Raw genomic sequence first — 23,638 nt, forward strand, 5'->3', positions numbered from 1 at the left:
AGGGTTTCCATCGTTAACACATTTGATTTAATTACTTGAGCATGGCATTTCAAGTTAAGACAAACAAACGTTTAGCAAGTATTCAAAACTCATTATTCGTTACTTCTGGCATCTCACCAAAATATATTCTCCTAAACCTAAGTAGTTAAATACTTTATTAAGTTCAAGTACAACATAAAAGTTTTAAAGAAATATATTTTTTGGGCTAGTAACTATAAAATATTGTTTTGAAATACTTTTACAATACAGATTTCTATGCGCTAAATAAATATCATAAAAGTAACATGCTATAAGTTTTAAACAAATAAGGTTAATGTTTTACCTAGATTTACAAAAGTAATTTAAACAGAGATTTTAATTCTCTATTTTACTTCTCTTAAATACCTTTATTCTTTTTTTTTATTAATATTGTTGCTTTATTTCTATAGAGAGTGTTTTTTAATGGTTTTTGAGTATTTTTTTAATAATTCGATACTGGTATATTTGTTATACTAATTTGAGTGAATTATTTTAACAACTTTTCGATATTTAGTATGTTGCTTTTATAACTTTTAATCGTTTATTAACAGATTAACTTTTTAAGACGCTTCTAATGATTGCTCTTTTAGAAACTATTCTTTCTGGCTGTTTTTTTAACATTTTAATAGAAACCAAAGTTATTATCGAGCTAATGACATTACATACTATTTACTGAAATATTTGAATGTACTTTTTTATGGAACCCATGTTAGTAAACTAAACTCCCGTTTGTATTTATATAAAAAAAATTATTTAAACACAGTCTACTTTATTTTATCGTTAGAATTATAATATAGAATATATAATATTAGAATAGAAACTTGTATTATAATTATAAATTTTAAATACACTTAAGTATATAATTGTATAACGGGTAACAAATATATTACCAATCTATATAACAACATTTAAGCTTTTCTGCAATTTAAAGTATACCTACCTTTTTAGTATATTGATAAGACTACGTTGAAAAATTTTGATAACAAAAAGTATATAAATCTTTACTAAATATCTACAAAAATACAATTTAATTTATATAGACTTTACTTGTTTAAATTTTGTGTATATTCTATGTTGGAAACTCTAAAAGTTTACTTTTTGATTAAGGTCTATTAATAGTTAAAAAATAAAAACTCTGGTATAAAATAGTTCTTTATTAGAACTTTGTTCGTTTAATATTATTAGTTTATTGAATACTTGGTTAATTACAAAAGTTATTTCCGATGTTATATAGAGTGAAAAACTTAATTTTATTAAAATGATTAAATTAACAAATCATGTTTGTTTTGATTTCTATGCTTAAACTTATAAAGTTTTGAATAAAGTTTTATCTAGTAAATAGTATGGCATAAAAGTTCTTACAGAAAGTAATATTATCTTAAAAAAAATCAAAACTATCAAGACATTTATTTTAACTTAATTTTGATTTAGTAGCAAAAGTTTATTTTAGTTACATAAGCTTATTTTTGCTACAATTAAAATGATTAACTGCAATATTCATAAATTTGTTAACAATTGAAATTAATTGATATAAATTCTGGTAAAAATTTAGCTATATGTTACATGAATAAATTAAATATAATCGTATTAAAAATAAAATAAAATATGCATTGCTCTTAAATTAAATTGTTGATATTAAACGCAAAAGTTTTGACTTTTTAAAAGTATTTTTTAAATGGTCTCGTTCCATAAGTTATTAGAGTTGATGATAATAAAATAAGAAAAATTAAAAAATACTTTTTTTTTTTTGATTTTGTTTCTGTAAAAAGAATAAGATAGTATAACAAAGCAACAAACTTATAATTTATTAAGTTTAGTTTAATAGTACAAAACAATAATAAAGTTTAGTTAAATTTGTACATCAAAATACGAGCATTTGCATATCATTGGAATTTTATGACGAAAAACTTTTTACTTTTGCTTATAAACTTTGCTTTATTCTCATCCGTGCTAACAAAAAAATTAGTTAACTACTAATCAGATGTTTATATATAATAGCAAAACAGTTTGAAGTAAAGCTTTACAAAAATTTTTAGTAACCATAATCGGTTGAACACTGTAAAAACTAAAGTATAAAATGATAACTTTAGTGTAATAATATTAACATATAAATTTAAAGAGTTGTTACTGTTACAAAATTGTAAAAAAATATAGCTTTTTATTTAAGTTGACAAATTATTTTCATACATGCAAAAGTAATTTTTAATTTAACATACTACTTATAGATAGTTTGTGTTGTAGCAAGTTAGTATAACTTTACTTATTTTCATTCTTAAATTTATTTTAACTTAGCTTTTGTTATTTTAATTTGAGTTCACATCAAATAATGAATAGTGGTTGTAAATCGAATGGAACAAGTTCTTTTTCAGCAAGTATAAGTAAAACTTCCAAACCTGAAGGTGAATTTCCAGCTAAAAAAAGAAACAAATCTGAAGACAAAAGTACTTCTGCAGCAGTAAGATAAACTTACAGATCTGCATACCCCAGTATGTTAAGTTTGTGGAGCGGAAAAAACCTAAATTAATTAAGCTAAAGTTTAAAGTTACCTACTATTTGATCGCTTGCACCTATAAATTTTGTCTAAGGCAAAACCTTTAAGACTGTTGAGGATTTAGCTCACTTATTAGAGCAAGCTAAGGTTTTAGAGAAAAAAAAATAAACTAAAAAACGAATTTAAAGCAATTTATAGGAGATTAGATACAAATAACACCATAAATGACAGCGGCCTCACCCTTAACAATCAGGCCTCGCACGCTTTAGGCGAAACGTCAACACAAAGAAGTTTCAAGAATAAAACTCTTGAAAATTGTAAGCTTTTTCAAAAAATTGATGCCGTACGTGATCCGGCTGTGAAGTTACGTTTTTTCGCAGACCGATGTACGGCTTATGGTATAACCTCTGAAATGGAGAAGTTTGAAATTCTCCAGAGAATATGGCCTCGTTCTGATATAATAGACTTTGTTAAATACATGACGAAGACAGAACGTACAACAGTCTTGTTAATTTTTTACAAGGCAAAGGTAGTAAATTGCCTCGTATCTTAGGTGCAAGCCCATCATGGCCAGAGCCAGTACAATTCCAGGACTTGTTTTTGTCAGCTAAGTAATGGGCAAAATCTAAAGAGGAAGACAGAATTAAATACTTTATGCATAAACATGCCCCTAATAATTTAAAAAACAAAATTAAGGAATGTTTTGGGCTCGAATTTAACGAGTTTATTAGGCGCACGGAGTTTATATGCGATATTGAACAACAGAGGGTCTTTGAAAATGCTAAAAACTTTTCATACGAACCTCAGCGTTTCAAGCACAATAAGAGATACTCTTACAAACAAAAATGGCATGAGAACATCCCACAAAAAAAGGGAACATTTCCGCAGCTATGAACACAATCGTAGTCAGGGGTATTTCGGGGAAGGGTATAACAAGCGCACGAATTACGAACAGAACGCGCTTTGTCACAAACATGCAAAGTTTGGAGATAGGGCAGACTATTGTGCTGCAGTTGCAACTTGCCCTATGTTCCCCTTACGGCAACAATACGATAAAAAAAACACGATTTCCCATCTTCTTAACAATGAGAGGACATGAGGATGGGAACAGAGTTCCTTTAATAAGCCTGTAGAAGCCGTACCAATTCGTCCCTCTGCCAAACCATAGCAGCCTAATAAGCCGTCACCTAAAACAAACTCTCACTCTCAATTGCGTAATGATTTCGCGACAAAACCAACTGTAAAAACTAATTGGTCGTTTACTACTTCAAATAAATCGTCTATTAATCCGAAAAATTTGCCTTAAAGTCTATTATTTGCAAAGGACAATGTTACAAACGTTCTTTTCTTAATTGACTCTGGGTGCGAAGTTTCTATATTGCCTAAGAATCTAACAAATGGCATAAACCACTACTTTAAGCCGTTCAGTAGAACTATAAAGGGTATTGGCGACAATGAAATCTACCCCATAGGGAGTGCTTGCGTTGACCTTAAGCTAGGTACTATAAAAACCATTAAACATAATTTTTGGGTTACTCAAGAGTATAGGAGTTATGGAATTTTAGGTATGGACATTTTAATGTCAAACAAACTGATAATATGTTCTTTCACGTTGGAATTGACGCATCAATTGTCTAACCAAACGACTAAACTTTTTAGGGCCGCTGACTTGCCTACGTCGGTAGTTGTGTCAATTAATACGGGGGAAGTTAGGGATAGTAATAACATAACTACGTTAGAGACCAAGTGTGAAACACTATTGCTGAATTACCCTGAGCTTACAAAAACTCCTGATTATACTGCTCCAAGAAAACACAACCACTTTCTAGAGATTATAGTTGACAACTATAAACCGCGAATGATTAAGGCGCGAAGATGTAATTTAACTTGTCAACAAAAGGTAGATAAAAATTATTCAGACCTAATTGCGAGAGGTGCTCTTGTAAAGTTGTAAACTGATTTCAAGACGACCAGTTTTTAAAAATATAGACAAACAATTGTAAATTTACATAAAAAATATTGTATAAATTAATACAAAAGTTCCATCACGAAAACCCAACGATACACTAGAACAGTGGTCAGCACGGTGTACACTGGTGCACACTAGTGTACATAAAACTTCTTTAAGGGTGCACGAGACTTTTGGGGTACATGAAACTTATTTTAGGGTACATGAACTTTTTTTTCGCGCAGACACTAAATTAGTTTTTTTTTTTTAATCTTTCTACATTTAAGACATATTCAACCTTGATATCTAATTGACCATTTTGTTTTTAATAAAACGCCCATTTTTGTACTCTCTTAGTTCTATTTTGTTTCATTATGTAAAAATTCTTCCACCCTTAGCTGCCCAAAGAAAAACCGAAGTGAACAAATCTCATAGGTTCTTAAAACAAAATAAAACGGTTAGTATTCTATCAATTTTTAATTTTATTAACTCCTATTAAAAGCGTTTTGCTACATTAAATATCACTATATTAATCAGCTTCATCAACTGATACTTGACAAAAAATTAGTTAGGCCAAAAAAGTTCAATTATGTTTTACTATTGATAAAATTAAAGTATAGGAAGGATCAATAACATCAGGGCTGTCACACACTTAGCTCTTTAAGAATGATTAAGTCTGGTTTTAAATCATAAAAACCTAGACCAACTGAGGCTAGTTTTAATATACAAAAACTCAGCTTGACTGAGACTAGTTATAAATTTATTGAAAATCTTGGATTTATTTTGATATATTTTAAAAATCTTCAACTGTTGCTTTATTTGAATTTTTTTAATTTGTAATTAATTGTTAATATTTAAAAAAATCAAGATCTATAAAAGTCTAACTTTCATTGTAATTTAAATTAGTTTTTTGCTTATATATACCACTCTTTAAGGCTAGCTTGTGTATTAAGTCTAGTCTTTAGTCACTCACGCTTATTTTCTGACTCAAAAAGTGGTTATCATGTATTAGTGTCAAACTTATTGTTAAATTTTAAATACTAAAACTCTTAAATGTATTAAATTAATCTAGTTAGTACATTAGACCTGGGTGATACAAGTAAAATATTAGATCATCGATATTAAAAGGTTTATAAAAATGGATAGGGTAAACTGGTAAATTTAAAGTTAGCGTGTAGAAATTAACTGGGTGTTACCGAATTATTAGTAAAAAAACGATTAAAGGTGTTTACATATTCTTAAACACTAGCGGCGCTAAAGCGTGCAAATTGGGGTGCACAGAATTTTAATTTTGTGATTTAGGGTTCACGGTTTCGAAGTAGCGTGCTGACCACTGCACTAGAAAGTGGCCAGCCGTGAGAAAGAACCAAAAACCGCCCTCACTTGACGAAAAACGAAGGAGAGGAAGAAGCGTGAACCATTGTCTGCCTGTGCAAGAAAGTGTGGGAATATACTTGGAATTGGGTCATGAACACAAAGAAATTCAAAACAAAAAGTTACTTAGTAATGATTAAAAATTGTTAAGGGAGTTTTTTTTTACCCAGAAAGCTTAAACTATAATGAGTTGATCAATATAATAAAAGTTCAGTAAAACACTAAAATAAAAATAAAAATTGTTTAACCCTTACAAAGGTTCATTTAATCCAATAGCTAGATTTGAAGTAAGGATAAAAATTTAAAGCCAGTTTTAGCTCATAAAAACACACTTTTTTATAAGATTTAAAACTAAATACAATTTGATAAAGAAATTTCTGCTCATGTTACTTGAATGTTATAGTTTTGTTGGTATGGGTGATTTTATGCAAATGCTGTATTGATAGAAAAATTTAAATAAATGTAATATTTAGATAATGTATAATTAGATTCGTAAAATATTTTGATCTTTGTTTTTTGCATGCTTGTTTTTAGTATTTTTTTGGCTATTATGTTTAAGTTTATTCCTGTGTGATTATACTTGTAAGAAATAACATGTGAATTAGTTATGTATTCATAAATATAACTTTATTGTAGCTAGATTTAAGTTCAGACTAAGAAAAGTCACAATGGCTCAGAGTTTTTAATTAGTTTTCCAATTTTTTCAATATTTTTGTGTTATTTAAACTTTGACCTTCCAAGCTTTACAATGTTTTATTAGTTGCAATTGGTTCAAGCATTTTATTTTGATAAAAACTGATGTAATATACCTAGAAATGTTGCCATACAAAATATTTTTACCTTACAATCTTTGAATGTTGTTGAAAAAGACTATTTAAAACTTTACTTATAGTGAAAAAAAACTTAAACTGAGAAGTTGATGTTTTACTTATTCTACCTAGTGTTAACTACTATAGTTAAATGCTTTTAATTTAAAAGAATCTTCATAAAACGTAATTTTTAATAACAAAAATAGATTTTGAGTGTTCGAAATATTCATTTCTTAAGACATTTTTATATTTGTTTTTACACCTACCTTTTCACAAATTTGCATTAATAAACTATGGATACTGCAAACGTTTTCGAAGTAAAAAAATCTTCCAAGCTACGTGAATTCATAAAAATTTGTTTATTGAGATTTTTCTACAGAAGTCAATTGTAAAGATAAAACACATTTTTAACGTAGCTAAAAGCTAAAAAAGTTAAATAAAAAACAAGTAGATGAAATTTATAAAATGTTGTTCAACAAGTTACTTAGTACAAGATAAGTATTTATTTACAAGAGTAGTTTTTTTATTTTTATATGTTGAACAATAAGATTTTTAAGTCAAAAAATAGAATATATTCAAATTAAACAAGCTCTTTTATAAAAGCTTTACAGTAATTTAAGTTTATTGAACTAAAGTCGTTTTTTTTGTTAGTAATATAACAGCTCTATAGATTTGGTAAATAGAGTGTTAAATGTACTCCAAAACTAAAACTAGAATTAAGCGTCATTGTAAATTATTTACTCAATAAATAGTTAGAACAGGAGTTCTTTGATAGAAGTTTTTATAAACAGATTTTTATAATTATCAAAAAAAAGTTTTTAAATGCTAAATTAACCGTGAGTTAAAAAACAAGTATACAGAAAAAAAAACTTTTTTTAGTGTATTAGAAAGTCGTGACTCAGACAACTACCTTTTGAAATTATTTTGTAAGTTAAGTTGCCACAATTATATAAGTAAGTTGCTATTTTGTGCAATTATAAATAATATAAATTAAAATTAAAACATTCAGCTTCATAAAGTCTCAGCTAAAGCAAAAAGCTTATAAAATTAGAAAAATCAATTATTGTAAAATTAAGATCTTTTTGAACAGTTTTTTTCCGGTGCATAGCTTATTTAAAAAGTATAACTATAATTGAAAAAAATGAAATGTGTTTTGTTATATTTTCTAAAGATCATTTTGAAAAAAATTTCAAAGTGCGTCATAATTAGACTACTTTGCATTTTTAAGGCTGTTTAACATAGCACAAACATTTATAGAAAACTTTTGCATAGTAAATCTGTCTAAACTGATTAGTAAAGATAGTTACTAGTAATTTTGTTCTAAACTTTAAATTAAGATAACAAATAATAATACATGATATGAAAAGAAATCTAGGCAATAACTTAAATAATCGAAAAGGTCATCATCACCATCATCACCACACTTCAGCAGAACCAGCTCCAAGTTTAATTGATTGGAGCTATATAAAGGATATTCAACTTCCACCACCAAACGTTAGTAAAGTCGATCATCACAGCATAACATTAAGTTGGGATAACTTGAATGATGAAGATGAAGTTCATGGTGATCAACGGTTAATGTATGAACTACAAGAAGAAACTAGTACTCACGAATATAAGACGCTGTACCAAGGATACGCTGATTCGTTTATTGTCGAAGACCTTCCACCATTACGCACCTACAAATACAGACTGGTAGTTAGCTACAACGATCAACACTTGGCAACAAGCGACGCAGTTACAGCATCAACAGCAAACGAGCCTTATGATGCCAGCAAATTACACAAGGCAGTGTTAAAAAAAGAAGAAGATGTCTTAGTGAAAATTATTGAATCGGGTGATGTAAGCATAGATGCATTAGACAAGTTTGGTCAAACCCCATTGATGGTAGCCACGCGAAAAGGTTTCCTTAGTATGATAAGCATCTTACTAGATTATGGAGCTGATGTAGAAATGCAAGACAGCAGTGGAAAAAACAGCTTAATGTTGGCCTGTTTCATTGGAAGCAAGGAGATCGCCAGAAAACTCCGAGATGCTGGTTTACAATGGAGCACGACCGATAAAAACGGGTGCACTTCGCTCCATTACGCAGTTGACAGTTGCAACAAGAGGTTGATCGAATGGATGATCGCAGAAGGGGCTCCCTTAGAAGCCAAGGACACCGTTTCGGGCTGGACTCCACTTTTAAGGGTCGCAGCGACTTCTGGAGATCACGATACCTGCGAAGTTTTGCTGGACGCAGGCGCAGACGTGAACTTGCAGGACTTTGGGGGGAAATCGAGTTTGATGATGGCTTGTTTGAACGGCCATCTGCTCACTACACAGCTTCTGCTTGAACGTGGAGCTGATATAGATCTGAAGACGGCTCATGGTAAAACTTGTTTCGACATGGCGCTATCATTTGACCGGGGTGCTGTTATTTCGCTGCTGGAGTCGTTTAGGGCAAAAAAATAAAAAAGTAATGCCAATACAATATACATGGAGTTTTAAAACATAACGGTGTATATACTTTTAAATTTACTTTTATTGTACAAAGTATACAAATTAAAAAAAAGAAAGCTACATATTCTTTTTAACAAACTTTTTATCTTAAATTTACTTTAATTAATCAATTTAAAAAAATATCAAACATGATATACAATTTTATTACTTTAACGTGGTAACTTTGTAATTAGCATCGTTCAAAGTTCAGTGATAGTAAAAACATACTTAGTTAAAAATTAAGACGCTCTTTTTGATTAAAAGCATTAATAACCTAGAAAATATTAAACTTTACATATAAATAAAATTCAGTGTTACAAAGGATTTATAATTTTCCGACTACAACTCTGATTCTTTTTATTCTTTTATAATCATTTTTAGTTTGTTAGGACCTTTTTTTACACTTTCTTAAGAATGATTATCTTTATTTTCAAAACTGTTATTTAGTATAACCAATTTTCCAACAAATTTTATTATTTAAGAAAACTTGAACTAAAAAAATGTTTTTAAAATAGTTCATTCTAGCAATAGTATGATTTTAAACTAACTTTTATGTATCTAGTGTATTTTTTGCTTTATCATAAAAATAGGACATAATTGTTACAACTAGTTCTATGTTTTGTATGTTTTTTCTGATTGCCTAAACTAAAAACAATTTTGTATAAAGTTAAGTGGCTAGAAGCAAAAAAAAAAGAAGCCTTTTCAGTCAAGTATGATTTTATACATCCAGAGTGCATAAATAAATTACTCTTTTAGTAACGATTCGCTAAAATTTTTTTTTATTTTTAATAACTGATCTGTTTTCCTAATATTAACATTTTAAATAAAAAAGTTTTTTTTATTTAACAAAAAAATCTACAAATTTATTAGTCTTCGTTATATTGCCTAAAGTACTTTCAAATTCTTCTTCAGTAGGCAATTAGAACTGATTAATTCAAAATTTTCTTGCATATAAAAGTTTAAAAAAGGATATTATTACGTAACTATAAATCAAGTTTTAAGGTAAACTTTGTTTTAAAAGTCTGTCTTTTAAAAGTTTTTCAAATACTAAATCTTATTAGTATCTCTAGTTTAAACTCGCAAAAACTAAATGAAATAAAATAAAAAATAAAAAATTATGAAATAAAATCAAATCAAAGACAAAGGACTAAATGAAATTAAATTGTTAAACTTTGATGTGTTTGATTTAATGTTTTATAATACTTTAAAATGTAAAATCAAAATAAAAATAGTAATAAAAATAGTAATCGAGCTTATTGTTGGTTGAAGTTAAAAAATCAAAAATAAATAGAGTAAATAATCATAACAAATAAGTCGATAAAAGTAGTAGTGCGTATAACCTTAACTTGTTAAGTTATTTAGAAATGTATAGTCAAAGAACTTTATAAACATTAAAACATGTTAAATAATAGCAACCTAGTCAATTATCTGTAAAGTGGTAATATAGTTTTGTTTATATTTATTGTTGCTTCGAGTTTATTGATCCATTTACTTTCTAAAAAATCTAAGTCTGAATAATTTTTAGTGGTGTCTACAAAGATAATTGAAAAAGCTTCTTTTAAATCTTTTTTTGATGTTTTTTGTTTTTTTGCGTAATGTATTTTAAGTGCTGCTCTATCACTAACATCATCTGTGGTTGTACTCTTCCAGATGTGTCTGTGAACGCACCATCTTTGCGAAAAGGACGTGATTGTCTGGCCGACATAGAACTCTTCGCATTCACTACATTTCGCCGCATATATCCCAAAATTTTTGCAATTTAAGTTTTTTTTCAATTTTATCGTTTTTCTGTTTTTTAATTTTACTAAGCTTGTTTTCTTTACCATTGTATCTTTGCAAAGCAAACATTTACCACAAGGGAATGAAATTCCTTTTTCATTATTAACTTCATGAGCTAATTTCTTATAGTTAGTTAGTAAAGTTGCAATAGTCTGCGGTCGTTTGTATGTTATCATCACGTTAACTTAGGTTTATATGTTAGGTTTAAAATTTAACAGTAGTTTTTGCAGTAACAGTACAAACACAAGAGTATATAATATTAAAAGTTTTTTTTTGAAACATGTGTAAATGGAAAAGCTATTAAGTATTTTTGCTACCTCTTTGATGGTGAATGAAAAAATTCTTAATTGATATTTATCGTTCTATTTAAAACTAGTTGATAAAAAAAAACAAAGAGTAATAATACAAAAGTTGTTTTTTGCAACTATTTGTGTTTTGTAAATAAATATAAAAGGTTTCAGATAATCTTATAAGTCTAATGAGTTTATTAAATTACAACTTAAACAGACTTTGCTAAAAGATTACTAATTTTTTAAGAAAACTTGTTTAGTGTAGGTAACTCCTAGCAGTTATCTTAAGGTTAAATATCTAAAAAATCATTTAAACGTAATTTTGAAATATGTATTAAACAATTTTTAAACCTTTAAATTTTGAATGATATCAGTAAAGGTAGAGCAGTAGAGAATTTCAAGAGCTTTGAATAAAATTGCTTATATTTCGAAAACTTTTCATATATATACTTCTTATTTACGATCTAAATTCTAATGATCTTTGAGCTTTTATAGCTGTGTTTCAAAAACTCTGTTAATAATAAAAAAGTATTTCAAAGTTGACGCTGACTAGACTGTTTTTTTTACAATTTATACATTATTTTTAGATAAAGAAATTCAATTAAAACGTGTTAATCATAATTTATTCTTACAAATTAAGTATAAATTCTGATGTAGTCCTTTAAAAAAGAAGTAAAATATTTGAAAGTGTACAACTTGCTATGTCAAAAAAAAGGGTTCCTAAAAAAGTATACATACTAGAATATACCAATCAGTCGTCAAAAGACAAAATTTCACCTCCTATAGATCTGACAATCTACATGTTTATTTACCAGGAGTAACATGTGGTATATCTTCACGGGAATTAATTTGACCTTCTTTTATACGCTTCTTATGACTGGTTTTGTTCACTTGAACTTGCAGCAACAGTTTGATATACCAAGCAATAAAAAAGCCTTTTGACAGGCATAAACTAATTTCTAGCAGAATTGTAATTTAATATTATCTCAACTTGCAAAACCGATTGCTCGTACGAAAATTTTTTGTTATTCCACCGCTTCGCGCTGTCAGCAGTTTCTTGACTAGAATAAACAAAATTTTTAGAACTTGTGATAACAGATTTGAAAAATTAAGTTGTATTAATTTTTACTTTTTGAAAGTTGTTCGAATCGTACTATACATCATATTAATTGAATGTGCTTATGAATATATATATATATATTTTATAAGAAATATTGTTAAATTGCAGGATTATAATCTCTTTACGAGTTTATATCAAAACCTCAAGAGATATTTTAATAAACTATTATCAAAATAAATTGTGTGAATTGTTTCATAAAATTTTTAACTTTTTTAAAGATCATGAATATAAGTTTACTCCCTAAAATTGTTTTAAAAAAGCAATAACCAACTAATAAAACTTACCAAACGTAAAAATTAAGCAAGTTGATCTTTAAAAGATATGCTTTCTATGATACTTTCTAGTCGTATAAAAATGTTAGTGTATATACGAATGACTGTTGGTCTTCTGTTTAGATAAATAGATAAGGTTTTCTGTTTGAAAGAACTAAATATACACGCGAGCTGTTTTAACAAAATTAATTTAACCGTTTGGAGTCTTATAGTTATATGTAACCATAACAATATATGTAATGGACTATAGTTAGATGCACAAAAATGCCTCTGGTCTCTACGCAGTTATAAAAAAAACTTTTTAAGATAGATCAAGAAAAGGTAGTGTATAAATACCGTTATATTACTTTGGTCAAACTATACAGTTTTAAAACTTATTAAAAATGATTATTCTAATTCGACCATTTTTATAATTTGCTTACAACAATGAAATTTATAATCTTTTGTTTTTATTTTTAAGAAGCTGTGTAGTTTTTTTAAACATGCTTAAATTTAGACAAAAAACATCTAAAAAAAAAAAGACTAGTTTATAAACTTTGAAAAAAGTTTTGTATTTTCTAATAAAAGCTTTAAAATTTTGAAATAGAACTCAAAAAAAATGTTGTAGATTCATGACGTTGATCATACAATGTATATTTACGCATTGAAAAAAAAGATGTAACTTTGTTATAAAATCAAAAATCAATGATAAAACTTAACCTAGATAACACTATTTAATACTTAACGGGAGCCACAGTGTTTTACATTTAAAAAAATTGCTTATTTTTATATTTCGTAAACGTCTAACTTAAAACATTTCTAAAACTAAATTATATACAGTATTAAAAAAAACAAATTGAACTATTTTTACAGCTAAGTTTAATTATGTAAATCATATATGTTTTAAAATAAAGTACTTTTTAGTTATAAAAAAAGTATTTAATAAGTTTTTCAAGGTTAATTTAAACTATACTTACAGAAATTCTTCTAACCTAAGTACTTTTTTGAAACTTGACTCTCAAAATGTAAACATGTGCACAGTAAAGTATAGCTTTTTTTCGTATATAAGAAGTAATGATTTAGGAAACTAACTTAAAAAAAGGGTTGATCATGCCAATTCGATCATCAGACCACAAGTTTCGGTAGACTGAGACCGGTTTCGTCCTTATTAGGACTCATCAGTCAGTCACAACCGAAAAACTTGTAGTCGTCAATCTACAAACGGTTTATCATGCTTTCGCATGAAGCAACCATTTGCTGGCAATGATTAGTGACGTCAGCATTGTCTTTGCCGTGCAACGTTTAAAACATTGTCCACTAGGCAAGACATCTGGTACGCTCGTTTTAGTACAATCAACAAAGTCGGCGAAAGTCTGCAGAACAAGTCCGGACTTTCGTTTGCCGTGAGACAAGCTCAAATTTAACAAAAGGGTTCGGTCTCAGTCTACCGAAACTTGTGGTCTGATGATCGAATTGGCATGATCAACCCTTTTGTTAAATTTGAGCTTGTCTCACGGCAAACGAAAGTCCGGACTTGTTCTGCAGACTTTCGCCGACTTTGTTGATAACTTAAAAAAAGGTAGAAATTTTGTATTATAATCGTTTCGATGTAATTTTTTTAAATTTTTTTAAAAGGTTAAACTAAGGTAAGAGTAAAATGTTAGTCCATAAAGTTGGAAAATTTAGTTAATCGACACAAATCTCAAAGTTTTTTTCAATAGAGTTTATAAGATATTAGAATATTGTGAATTTGGAGAAAAATAAGATTTTAATAAATTTTTCGGTTATTAAGTCACACAACACGGATACATTTTAATGTCTTGTCCAGGACAAGTAATTGAACAATAATTTTTTTTTTTTTGTATAAACTAGCTTTGTTCAAAATTTAGATTGAAAAAAAAATTTTTTTTGCTCATTTTATGCAAGTTATTTATAAACGTATAAATTTCATTTCAGAACTTAAAACTTTTCAAAACCATTACTTTAATTAAATATGGTATGATAAGTGTTTTTTTTTTCTCAATGTAACTACAGCTTACTATAATGAAAATGAAATTCAAAAGTACGATTTTGTTAGATGAAAATTTGAATATTTTTCATTTGTTGTTTTGTGTAAAATCAAATTAAATTTATTATTAGTAACTTAAACTTTAAAGATGTGAGCAAAAAAAATACTTAACAAATTTTAATTTTAATCTGATTTTTTGTATAAAGCTTGACACAAATAAATTTACTTACATTATGAGAATATCTGAAAGAGCGAAAAAGCTAATTGATGAAAATAAAACTAAATTAAAAGCTTGTGATACTTAAGCAGTGATGGCACATAGAGGATGCAAATTAAATCATAGCAATGCCAATTTTAGATGCATAAAATTAAAAATGTGGAAGAAGTTTTTGATAAAAACTAAAGCTATTAAATTTTTTTTAAATATGTTTCAAACTACATTACAAGTTAAGTAAATTTTAAAATAAGCTACACTTCCTGTAAGACGTTTTTTTTTTGTAAAATAGTTTATGTTTTAATGTAAAATATCCTAAAAACAACTTACTTATACAAAAGTATACAAAACAAAACTTTTTATAGTTTAACAAGTAGTCATTTATACGTAGAATTATTTTTGGAAAAGTTTATTACACAATAACCATATATTTTTAAACAATATTGTTGACCACAGCATCTAAAGTTTAATGGACTGAAATTAGTATGTTTTAATTTTAGTCTGTTAAACTTTAGATGGTAGTATTCCAAACAGAGCAAAGTAACTATACTTTAGGTAAAAATATTCAACATGCTAGTTTTTTTTGTATAAAAATTAAAGTTTTTGATTTTTACTTATCGTAAAAAAACTAAAAAAAACATTATATTGTTATTAAAAAAACTAAAGTAAAAATTAATGGCGGTTTAAACATACATCTTGGTATGAGTTATAAAATTCAAAACAAAAAATTTTATGAAATAAATACTAGTCTAATTTTAACAAGTATTTAATAGTTAGAAAACTAAACTTTTCAATTTTAGTAAGTTTAGAAATAAGTAATTAAATTTGAATACTTTTAAGCTAATAAGTAAGTTATTAAGATTAATACACTTTTGATTTTATAAAGTAATCAATACATAAAATAAACTATTAAAAATAGTTTGATCCAATATTTGAAGTTAGTTTGAATATTTAAGTACGTAATTTCATAAGAAATACTTTTTCAGTTACAAAAAGTTAGTAACTTTAACAGCTAATTTAAAAAAACAACTAAAAAAACTAATTTAGATTAACTAAAACAGTTATTAGTCACAGCTATTTACTTTTGTATGAACTAGTTATAAGTTACCTTAAAAATGTAGATAATCTTTTAGCAAAACAAACATATTTTAGATAATTTTATATAATTTTTTTTTTAATTCTTGAAAGTTTAATTCCTAGAAAATATTTATCTTAAACTGAAAACTGAAAAAAAAAATATCCAAACCGTCTGAATCTGCGAAGTGTATGTCAATTTGACTCTAGAATTAGCTCTATTTACGTAATAGAAAACATTGTTTTTTTTTTTAATTTTTAGAAGGATCTTACAGTTGTCAGCGTTCAGATTAAATTTAACGACGTAGAACCAGCTTCCTTCGATGAAAATTTGGTTTTGACAAAAAATTTACACCTAGTCGATTTATTTACAGTTAAAAAATCAGTGCACATAAATTCAATACTAGCTGTTGCGCCCAATCAAACGAAAATATATTACGGATTTAATGCAATGTTAAAAGAATTGATTTGTTTCCCAATTACAAAACACCAAGCCATAAATTTACCTAGACAGTTTCTAATTTTTCAATGCTTACACAAAGTTTGAGCTTTACAGTTTGGTTTTAAAATAATTGTAAAAACTTTATGTTAAAAAATAATTAGTATTTAAAGAACAAATTTAAAACAAAACAAATTAATGAAAACAATACTACAGGTTTTAAATAAGGAAGTGTTACTTTTTATTTTTTGTTTTATAGAACACTTTCTAGAATAAAAAAAAGTTATAAATAAATTACTAGATTACTAAACAAATTAATCTTTCAATAATTTTTAAAGAGCTAGACTAACTTTGAAGATGTTTGTATGAAATGTTCTTAGTAAACTTTGAAAAAACATTTTTAATGCTTGTGCAAGTTTTACTTAAAATTTATCTTATAGTTTTATAATTTACCAAAAAACACTTTTGTCAATATTTAGTATAAAACTAAGATTAATTTGATTTATTTCTACTTTTTAATACACACTACATAATTTGTATTTTATGTTCATACAAAAACAAATTAAAACGGCTATATACTTTTTTGTCAGTTATCTAGTTTTAAAGTACAGAAAATGTTGTAAGTTAAAGAAACTAATATACCAAAAGTATTCATAGAACATGTACATATCGATTGAATTTTTATTAATAAAAGTTTTACTTTGATATGTCTTATCTCATTATTCTAAAGTTAAATCAAACGAAATATCATAATAGCTTTTAAAAAGTAACATCATTTGTAAAAACTCAATTTGAAATGTTGTGCTTGCAATTTTAGTAAAACTAGTATAACACTGTTGTGAAAACAGCTTATGAAAAATATCTTTATAACTGTAGAACATGTTCACGATAATTTACCAACACATTCATTAGGTATAAAAAGTAACGATTTTTAAAACATTTTTTTTTTGTGATGTCTAATGTAAACTAACTAGTATTACACTTAATCTTTTTAATTATTGGAACTTATTATAAGTTACTATTTTTTCAAAAATCTTTAGTATTTAATAATCTAAAGTAACAAATTGTTTACTTATTTACTCTATGCTTACAAAACTTATCTTACTTATGTATTCATTTTAACACGCGATATTTATATAAATTTTGTAACATAAATAGGTTCGCAATTACGTTTACCAAAAAAAGACTTTTGAGTTAAGTTATACTTTTCTATACACAGAATTTCTTTATTTTTTATCTTTTAAAAATTTGTTCAGTTATTACTTTTTTCAAAAAAAATAAACAAAGTGCTAATCACCCTAAATTTGTACCTAACACATTCTAAAAGTTGAATTATCGAAGTTGTTACTAATTGGTATGTAATAAGTTAGATTAATTATCATCAACGATTGCTGATAAGATAAGTAAAGCGAATTTTAATGGCTACTAATATTTAACAAAGTTCTAATTAAAAATCTATAGATATATTAAAAACAAAGTTTATAATAAATAACAGGTTTTAAAATAGAGTACGTAAAAACTTTTCACTTTTACACAAGTTTTAGCCTTTACCAAGTACAGAAATTAAAAATGTAATATTAAGGGATGTTTTATTGCAATAAAATACTAGTTGGATGTTTAAAATACTTGTCTTAAACGATTTTTAAATGAACAAAACTGTTTTACAACTTGATAAATGTGTGAAAAAAATTAAGGTAAGTTTATTTATGTGTCTTTATTTTTATAGGTTTAAGTTTTACTTCGCTTAAAGAGATTTTTGATAAATTTATCTCGGTAGAAATATATTCATTTATAACTTGTAGCAAAGTAAAACTATAGAAATTAATTGTACCGTATTATACAACATTTTTCAACAAACTAGTAAAAATCTTAATGCGTTGAACACTTACATATATTAAGAGTTTTTATTTAAACAGTTGTAGTTTTTTAGATATGGTGATAAACATAAAGATAAACATTTAAAGATATTTTGTCACATCAATCGAGTAGTTGTAGAGTGTATTGAAATTGCTTTGCTCGCAATGAAGCTTGGTAGTAGGTAACCTATACAGACTTCAAATGTTTCAAAATTATTGTACAAAGTGAAAATATGTACCGAGCAATCATATTCTTGTTGAAAATTGGAAACAGTTTTGACAGAATTATTAATGTTTGTTGAAGAAACGTGACACAGAACCGAAATCATCGTTAAAAACAACTGGCCCAGCCTAAATCACGATTGGCTTGTTTACTGTAAAAGGGATAGGCCAAACATTGCTTGATTAATAGTAAGGGTACAAACAAAAGGAAATATCTATTATTTTGTTTGTCGAGAGTAAAAGCTGATTCACTAAAGTATCTATGATTTTTTAAGGTTACTAACCTCTTAAAGTATATATTTGTTTTTCAATAATTTTTAATCTACTTTTGCAAAATTACACTTATAATCGTTTGGAAAACTTTAGTAAGAACTAAAAAGACACCTATGTTTATTAGTTTAAATTGTGAACATGACAACGCAAAAAAAAAAAGCTTGATGCAATGCATTATTTTAGACTTTACATAAACCTTACTAATGTTAAAATACTGATTTTTAAAATAGGCTTTTATTAACCAAACTTACTTCGGTACATTTTAATCATAATCAGCTCATTAAATATTTAACTTTTTAGTAAAACATATTTTCTCATATTAAGGTTCACCAATTTTTTTAGCATTTTATGTCTAAAGTTAAAATCAAAATTTATGTAACAGAGTATCATAGTGAAGAAACATTTCCAGCCATTTTAATTATCTGTATAGCTAATAGTTTATGAAACGTTTTAAGTTTATACTTTAAATAAACTTAAAATAAAAGACGATAGTTGTACTTTTTAGGATGTATGAAATTTAATTAAAGAGTTTTCGATAAAATGAGATATTTAATACCAGTACCAAAACATTGTATGTTAGCAGAGTAAATATAAAAGCAATCTAATATTCTATCACTTTTTTTAAGAGTTAACTGTTTTCTTTAAAAGAATGTTTATAAATGCAATCTTAATAATTTAGTGTTCACAAAAACTATGGAAATAAATACAAAAACTTATTTTCACTACTTATACAAAAAAATAAAAAAGCATACAAATGCTTTTTTGCGATAAATTGATAGTTTAGCAAACTAATTCGGAATTTACAATTTATTACTTTTTTTCAAAATTAATTAAGTATTGAAATTAAAAAAAGTCAGTTTTTAAAGCTGACCTCATAAAAAATTGTTTTTGGCATTCCCGAATGCAAAGTTGTGTTTTGTAGGTGCATTTTTAAACTTAGAAACAGAATATAATCTTCAATACACCAACTTCCTGCTTAGCAACTGACATTATTGTTCGGGACGATGAGCGACGACCGATTGAAAGGAAAAATGTTATTTGCACTCTCATAAAACTGCGGCACGAAGGATATAGGGAGAGCCGACTGATAAGGAGGCGCTCGACGAACGGAGAGCAAACATCGGTACAGGTGTCCACACAGTTTGCCAAGGGATAGTGCTTGTGTTTGTTTTGAGGGGAAGCAGTTTTTGTTTGAGCGCCGTCATTCGAGCGACAGAGATAAGAGACGCGGCTGGGACAGATAGAAAATGTAAACACTTGCGCGTGTTAATTCGCCGGTATTTATTGCAATCGAAGCGTCTGTGAATCATACTTTTATGTGTTTACTGCTATTTTTTCAACTTTAAAACTCACTCACTGTTTTGTATTTGTTGTTGAAAAATTTTTGTTTTAAAATTAAAAAAAACTCTTTGTAAAAAATGTTAAGCATTAGTATTAGTGAAACATTAGCTGGTTTTGTTATAAGTTTTTATTTTAAGTTTTTAATCTTAAAGTGATAGCAAAGCGGCCATCAATAATATAATAAATAATTTGGCGACATATTAGCTTACCGCACGACACAGAGATAAGATCTACGTTTTGTCGCGCAACTTAACCATTCGAAAGCTAATGGTTTTCACCCTTCTAATTAAGCAAGCGAATTACAAATTACTTCAAAGCTGCTTAAGCGGCAAATATAGCCGTAGGAATATAAAGCTCAATGTAATAAGGCAACTAAATTTAGCGCAAAAGCTAGGTTTTTATTTTTTAAGTGCGTTGAGATCAACTTAACCAAGCTTACAATTTGTCGCAACACTTCGCAAACTACTTACAGTGTACGTGTCGTAGAAATGTTGTAAAAATTAAGACTGTTTCCTCTTAATACTAGCTAAAGTTGTTTTTATAAGTTAAGTTTAACAGAACTGTGGGACTAGCAAACATAAATTTACACACTTTTAATGGCCACCGCAAAGCACGCAGAAAAACAGGTAAAATTGCTTAAAAAACTGTGCAGAAATGAATGAAAAATATACGGTAAATGATACATTTTCTGCTAATTAATTTTAAAGCAAACATGGTTTATAAATATAAACAAGAAAGGCTAATTATTAACATCCGTCGCGTATCCCTATCCTATGTAACTAGACACTTTGTTCAATGCCGACCCCTAATTTTCTATTTATAGATCATCAGTGGATATTTACTGGAAGACGCATGTAGAACGGGCAGCCATGCGAAAGTTGAGACAAAAATAATACAATAATTTTATAATTTGCACGTTTTAATTTAGGGGCTGTGTTATATAACTTAAAAAGATGTATTTTAACAATAATAATTAAATGCTGAACTTTTTAGGGATTTTAAACTAAACATGGTTTTTTGTTTAGTTTAAGCACTGTCTAGATAAATTTATATAACAAATAATTTATACTACGGCACATAGTAAAAGTATTAAATTTGCTAAATTAATTGTAATCACTGTAATTTAAGTAATTCATTGTAATCATTGTAATTTAAGTTAGATCTTTAACTAATTTTTTTTTTAAATTTTTTGTAGTTATGTTAGGCTAAAGTTTAAAATTTCTTAAAGTTATTTGCTTATTAACTTAGTATAAAAAAATAATTTAAAAATTTTTTATAAAAAGCTATTGACTAAATTTATTTAGTTCTAGCTTAGATATTAATTTAATCAACCTTAAATTATAAAAAACAAAGGTACATTATTTTCTAGGCATAAAAGTTAATTTAAGTAATTCAGCATGTATTAAAAACTGTTTTTTGAAAACTACTTTATTGATAATCAGAGATCCTTGAAAATTAAAAGTTCAGGCCTTTAATCTGGTTTTTAAAACTCCATTTACGATAGTACCTAGCTTATTTATCCAATATAACATTGGTTATTATGAAAATTTTTGAGCAAAACATTTTATTAATTTTTCAATTGTTTAAATTACTAAAAATAAAACATTCTTTTCGACAATATCATTTGATATATATAAATGATTAAAAGAAAATTGAGTCTAGTATTGGTGTTTTAGAAAGTTTTGAAAATTCAAACTACTAAGCTATGAAAGCAACTACTAAATAAATAAAAAATATCAAAACTTGTAGGTAATTGCTACTAGACATATCCCTAACTGCTAATTATTTTATTATTTGTACACTTATTTATTAAAACAGCTTATTCAATGACTTATCAAAATAAAGATACTTGGAGGGACGCAAAATTCTATTTTGCTAATCATGCGCAACTACCCTTAAAAAATCAAAGCGCGCTGACAAAAGGAGCTTAAAACTTAAACAGTTCTAAACAATGATGAGGCGGAGCGGCAAAGCGCGCTCGCTCAACAAACTTTCATTTATTTGACTTTTACATCCGCCCCCGAAAACGGCAACAAACACGGGGATAGGGGGCCGACGGATTAAGAAGATGATGACTTGTCGGAATGGCTCCAAGCTCGCTAGGCCTGATTTGCTTTTATGCACGGCAGTCAGGCGTGTGACTTACTGATTGATCTACCAAATAATACGTCGATGTAGAAAGTTTTTTTTACGTTTTTTATTTGTAAAACAACAACACGTTTACGACAATGTGTACAGAAGACAGCTAAATATTAAATTAAGTAAAAAGCGTACAGTAGTTGTGCAAAGTTTACTGAAGTAATGTCTTTTAAAAGAGTTTTACCTTAGTTTTATTAAGTTGAATAAAAATTGGTTATAGTAAATTTTAAAACTGATTAGTAAGGGTTAAAATGAAAACAGTTAATGTTTTTGAAATCAAAATTTTTAAATTGCGGTTTGCTGTTATGATAAAAAGGATTAACACTAAAAAATGACGGTAAAAAAGAAGGAACATTATTGTTAATAAAATTCATTTTTGCTATGTTGTAAGGTTTATCAAATGAAATTTTTGGGGGTAACAATGAGTTTAAAAACATTTTTTCATGATTAAAAGTATTCCTATACGGATAAAAACTGTCAATTTTAGTCGCAGCATCATTTTTCTCGCCAATGTGGTTTGCCAGTCTCGAATACGGCTTAGCATGATTGTTGAAAAATTCCAACTTTTCCTTGAAGGTTTCACTTCTCGTTGGTGGCAGCACCATACTTTTAGCTTCGGAGTTTTGTGAGTTGCAGCCGGCAGCCCGCGACGCGCACTGCTGCTTGAAAGTGGCCGACTTGAAGTGCTTCTGGTGCGTCTTCATGTGCGACTTGAGGTTGTCCTTGCGCACGGACTTGTAGTTGCAGTAGGGGCACTTGTGCGTCTTCTCCCCCGTGTGGATCCGCATGTGCCGGTGGAAGTGGTAGAGCCGCTTGATGCGCTTGTGGCAGATGTGGCACTCGATGTACATGTTTTCCGGGTCGTGGCCCCGAAAAGCGGGCGCGTCGGGTCGGACCTCTGGCTTTTTCTTCGGTTTGATGCCGCCGTCAACGTTCGCATCTTTCGTTGAACATTTTCTTTTCAACACGCCCTTACCAAAATCAGAAACTTTAGTTTCTTTATCCTTTAAGCAAGCGCTTCTATTCGCGTGTAGGCTTTTGCTGCTCAAATCAACAGTGTTGTTTTCATCTACTTCTTTTTTATTTTGGATAACTTTTGAGCGTTGAAAACTTTCAGGCAGTTCGAGCGGCACCGGAAAGAGTCTTGCTGCTTGCGCGTTGAAAAGGTCGTAATCAAACGACTTCAACTGGCCCGCCGGAGAAACTTCGTTTGCATGGCAAAAGAACGCAACATTCGAGGGAGCGGCTTTGAAATACTTGCCGGGCAAAAGCGCGTTTGACAGCAGCGATCTTGAATCGTAGCCGTGGTTGCGAAGATTAATCATTTTGTCTGCGATGGCTGCCGCCTGACCGTACGCCCGCGAGTAACAATCGAACAGAGATTTGTCGCTCATCATTCGATATTTGTGCTCGATATTTCCACCTTCGATTTCAGCTGCCTGGTGCATGCGACGACCCGCGGCTGCTGCTGCTTCTGTGATTTAAATTAAAAAGGAATTACCGTCAGCAGC

General features: G+C 28.1%; 1 protein-coding gene across 1 annotated transcript; it reads left to right on the forward strand.

Annotated features, from left to right (window-relative positions):
- The first annotated feature begins 7,999 nt into the window (after nt 1–7,999).
- LOC145844864 (fibronectin type 3 and ankyrin repeat domains protein 1-like) lies at nt 8,000–9,094 on the forward strand. Its single transcript, XM_082952285.1, has one exon. It carries the CDS (start codon nt 8,000–8,002, stop codon nt 9,092–9,094), a length of 1,095 nt encoding a protein of 364 aa, XP_082808411.1.
- The last annotated feature ends 14,544 nt before the right edge of the window (nt 9,095–23,638 follow it).

The sequence above is a fragment of the Thalia democratica genome, chromosome 9, assembly GCF_965202585.1.
Source record: "Thalia democratica chromosome 9, ktThaDemo2.hap1.1, whole genome shotgun sequence".
NCBI lineage: Eukaryota > Metazoa > Chordata > Thaliacea > Salpida > Salpidae > Thalia > Thalia democratica.

Bases quoted from the DNA above. Each gene is read 5' to 3' on its own strand.
- LOC145844864 (XM_082952285.1), top strand. From the start codon at position 8,000: ATGAAAAGAAATCTAGGCAATAACTTAAATAATCGAAAAGGTCATCAT.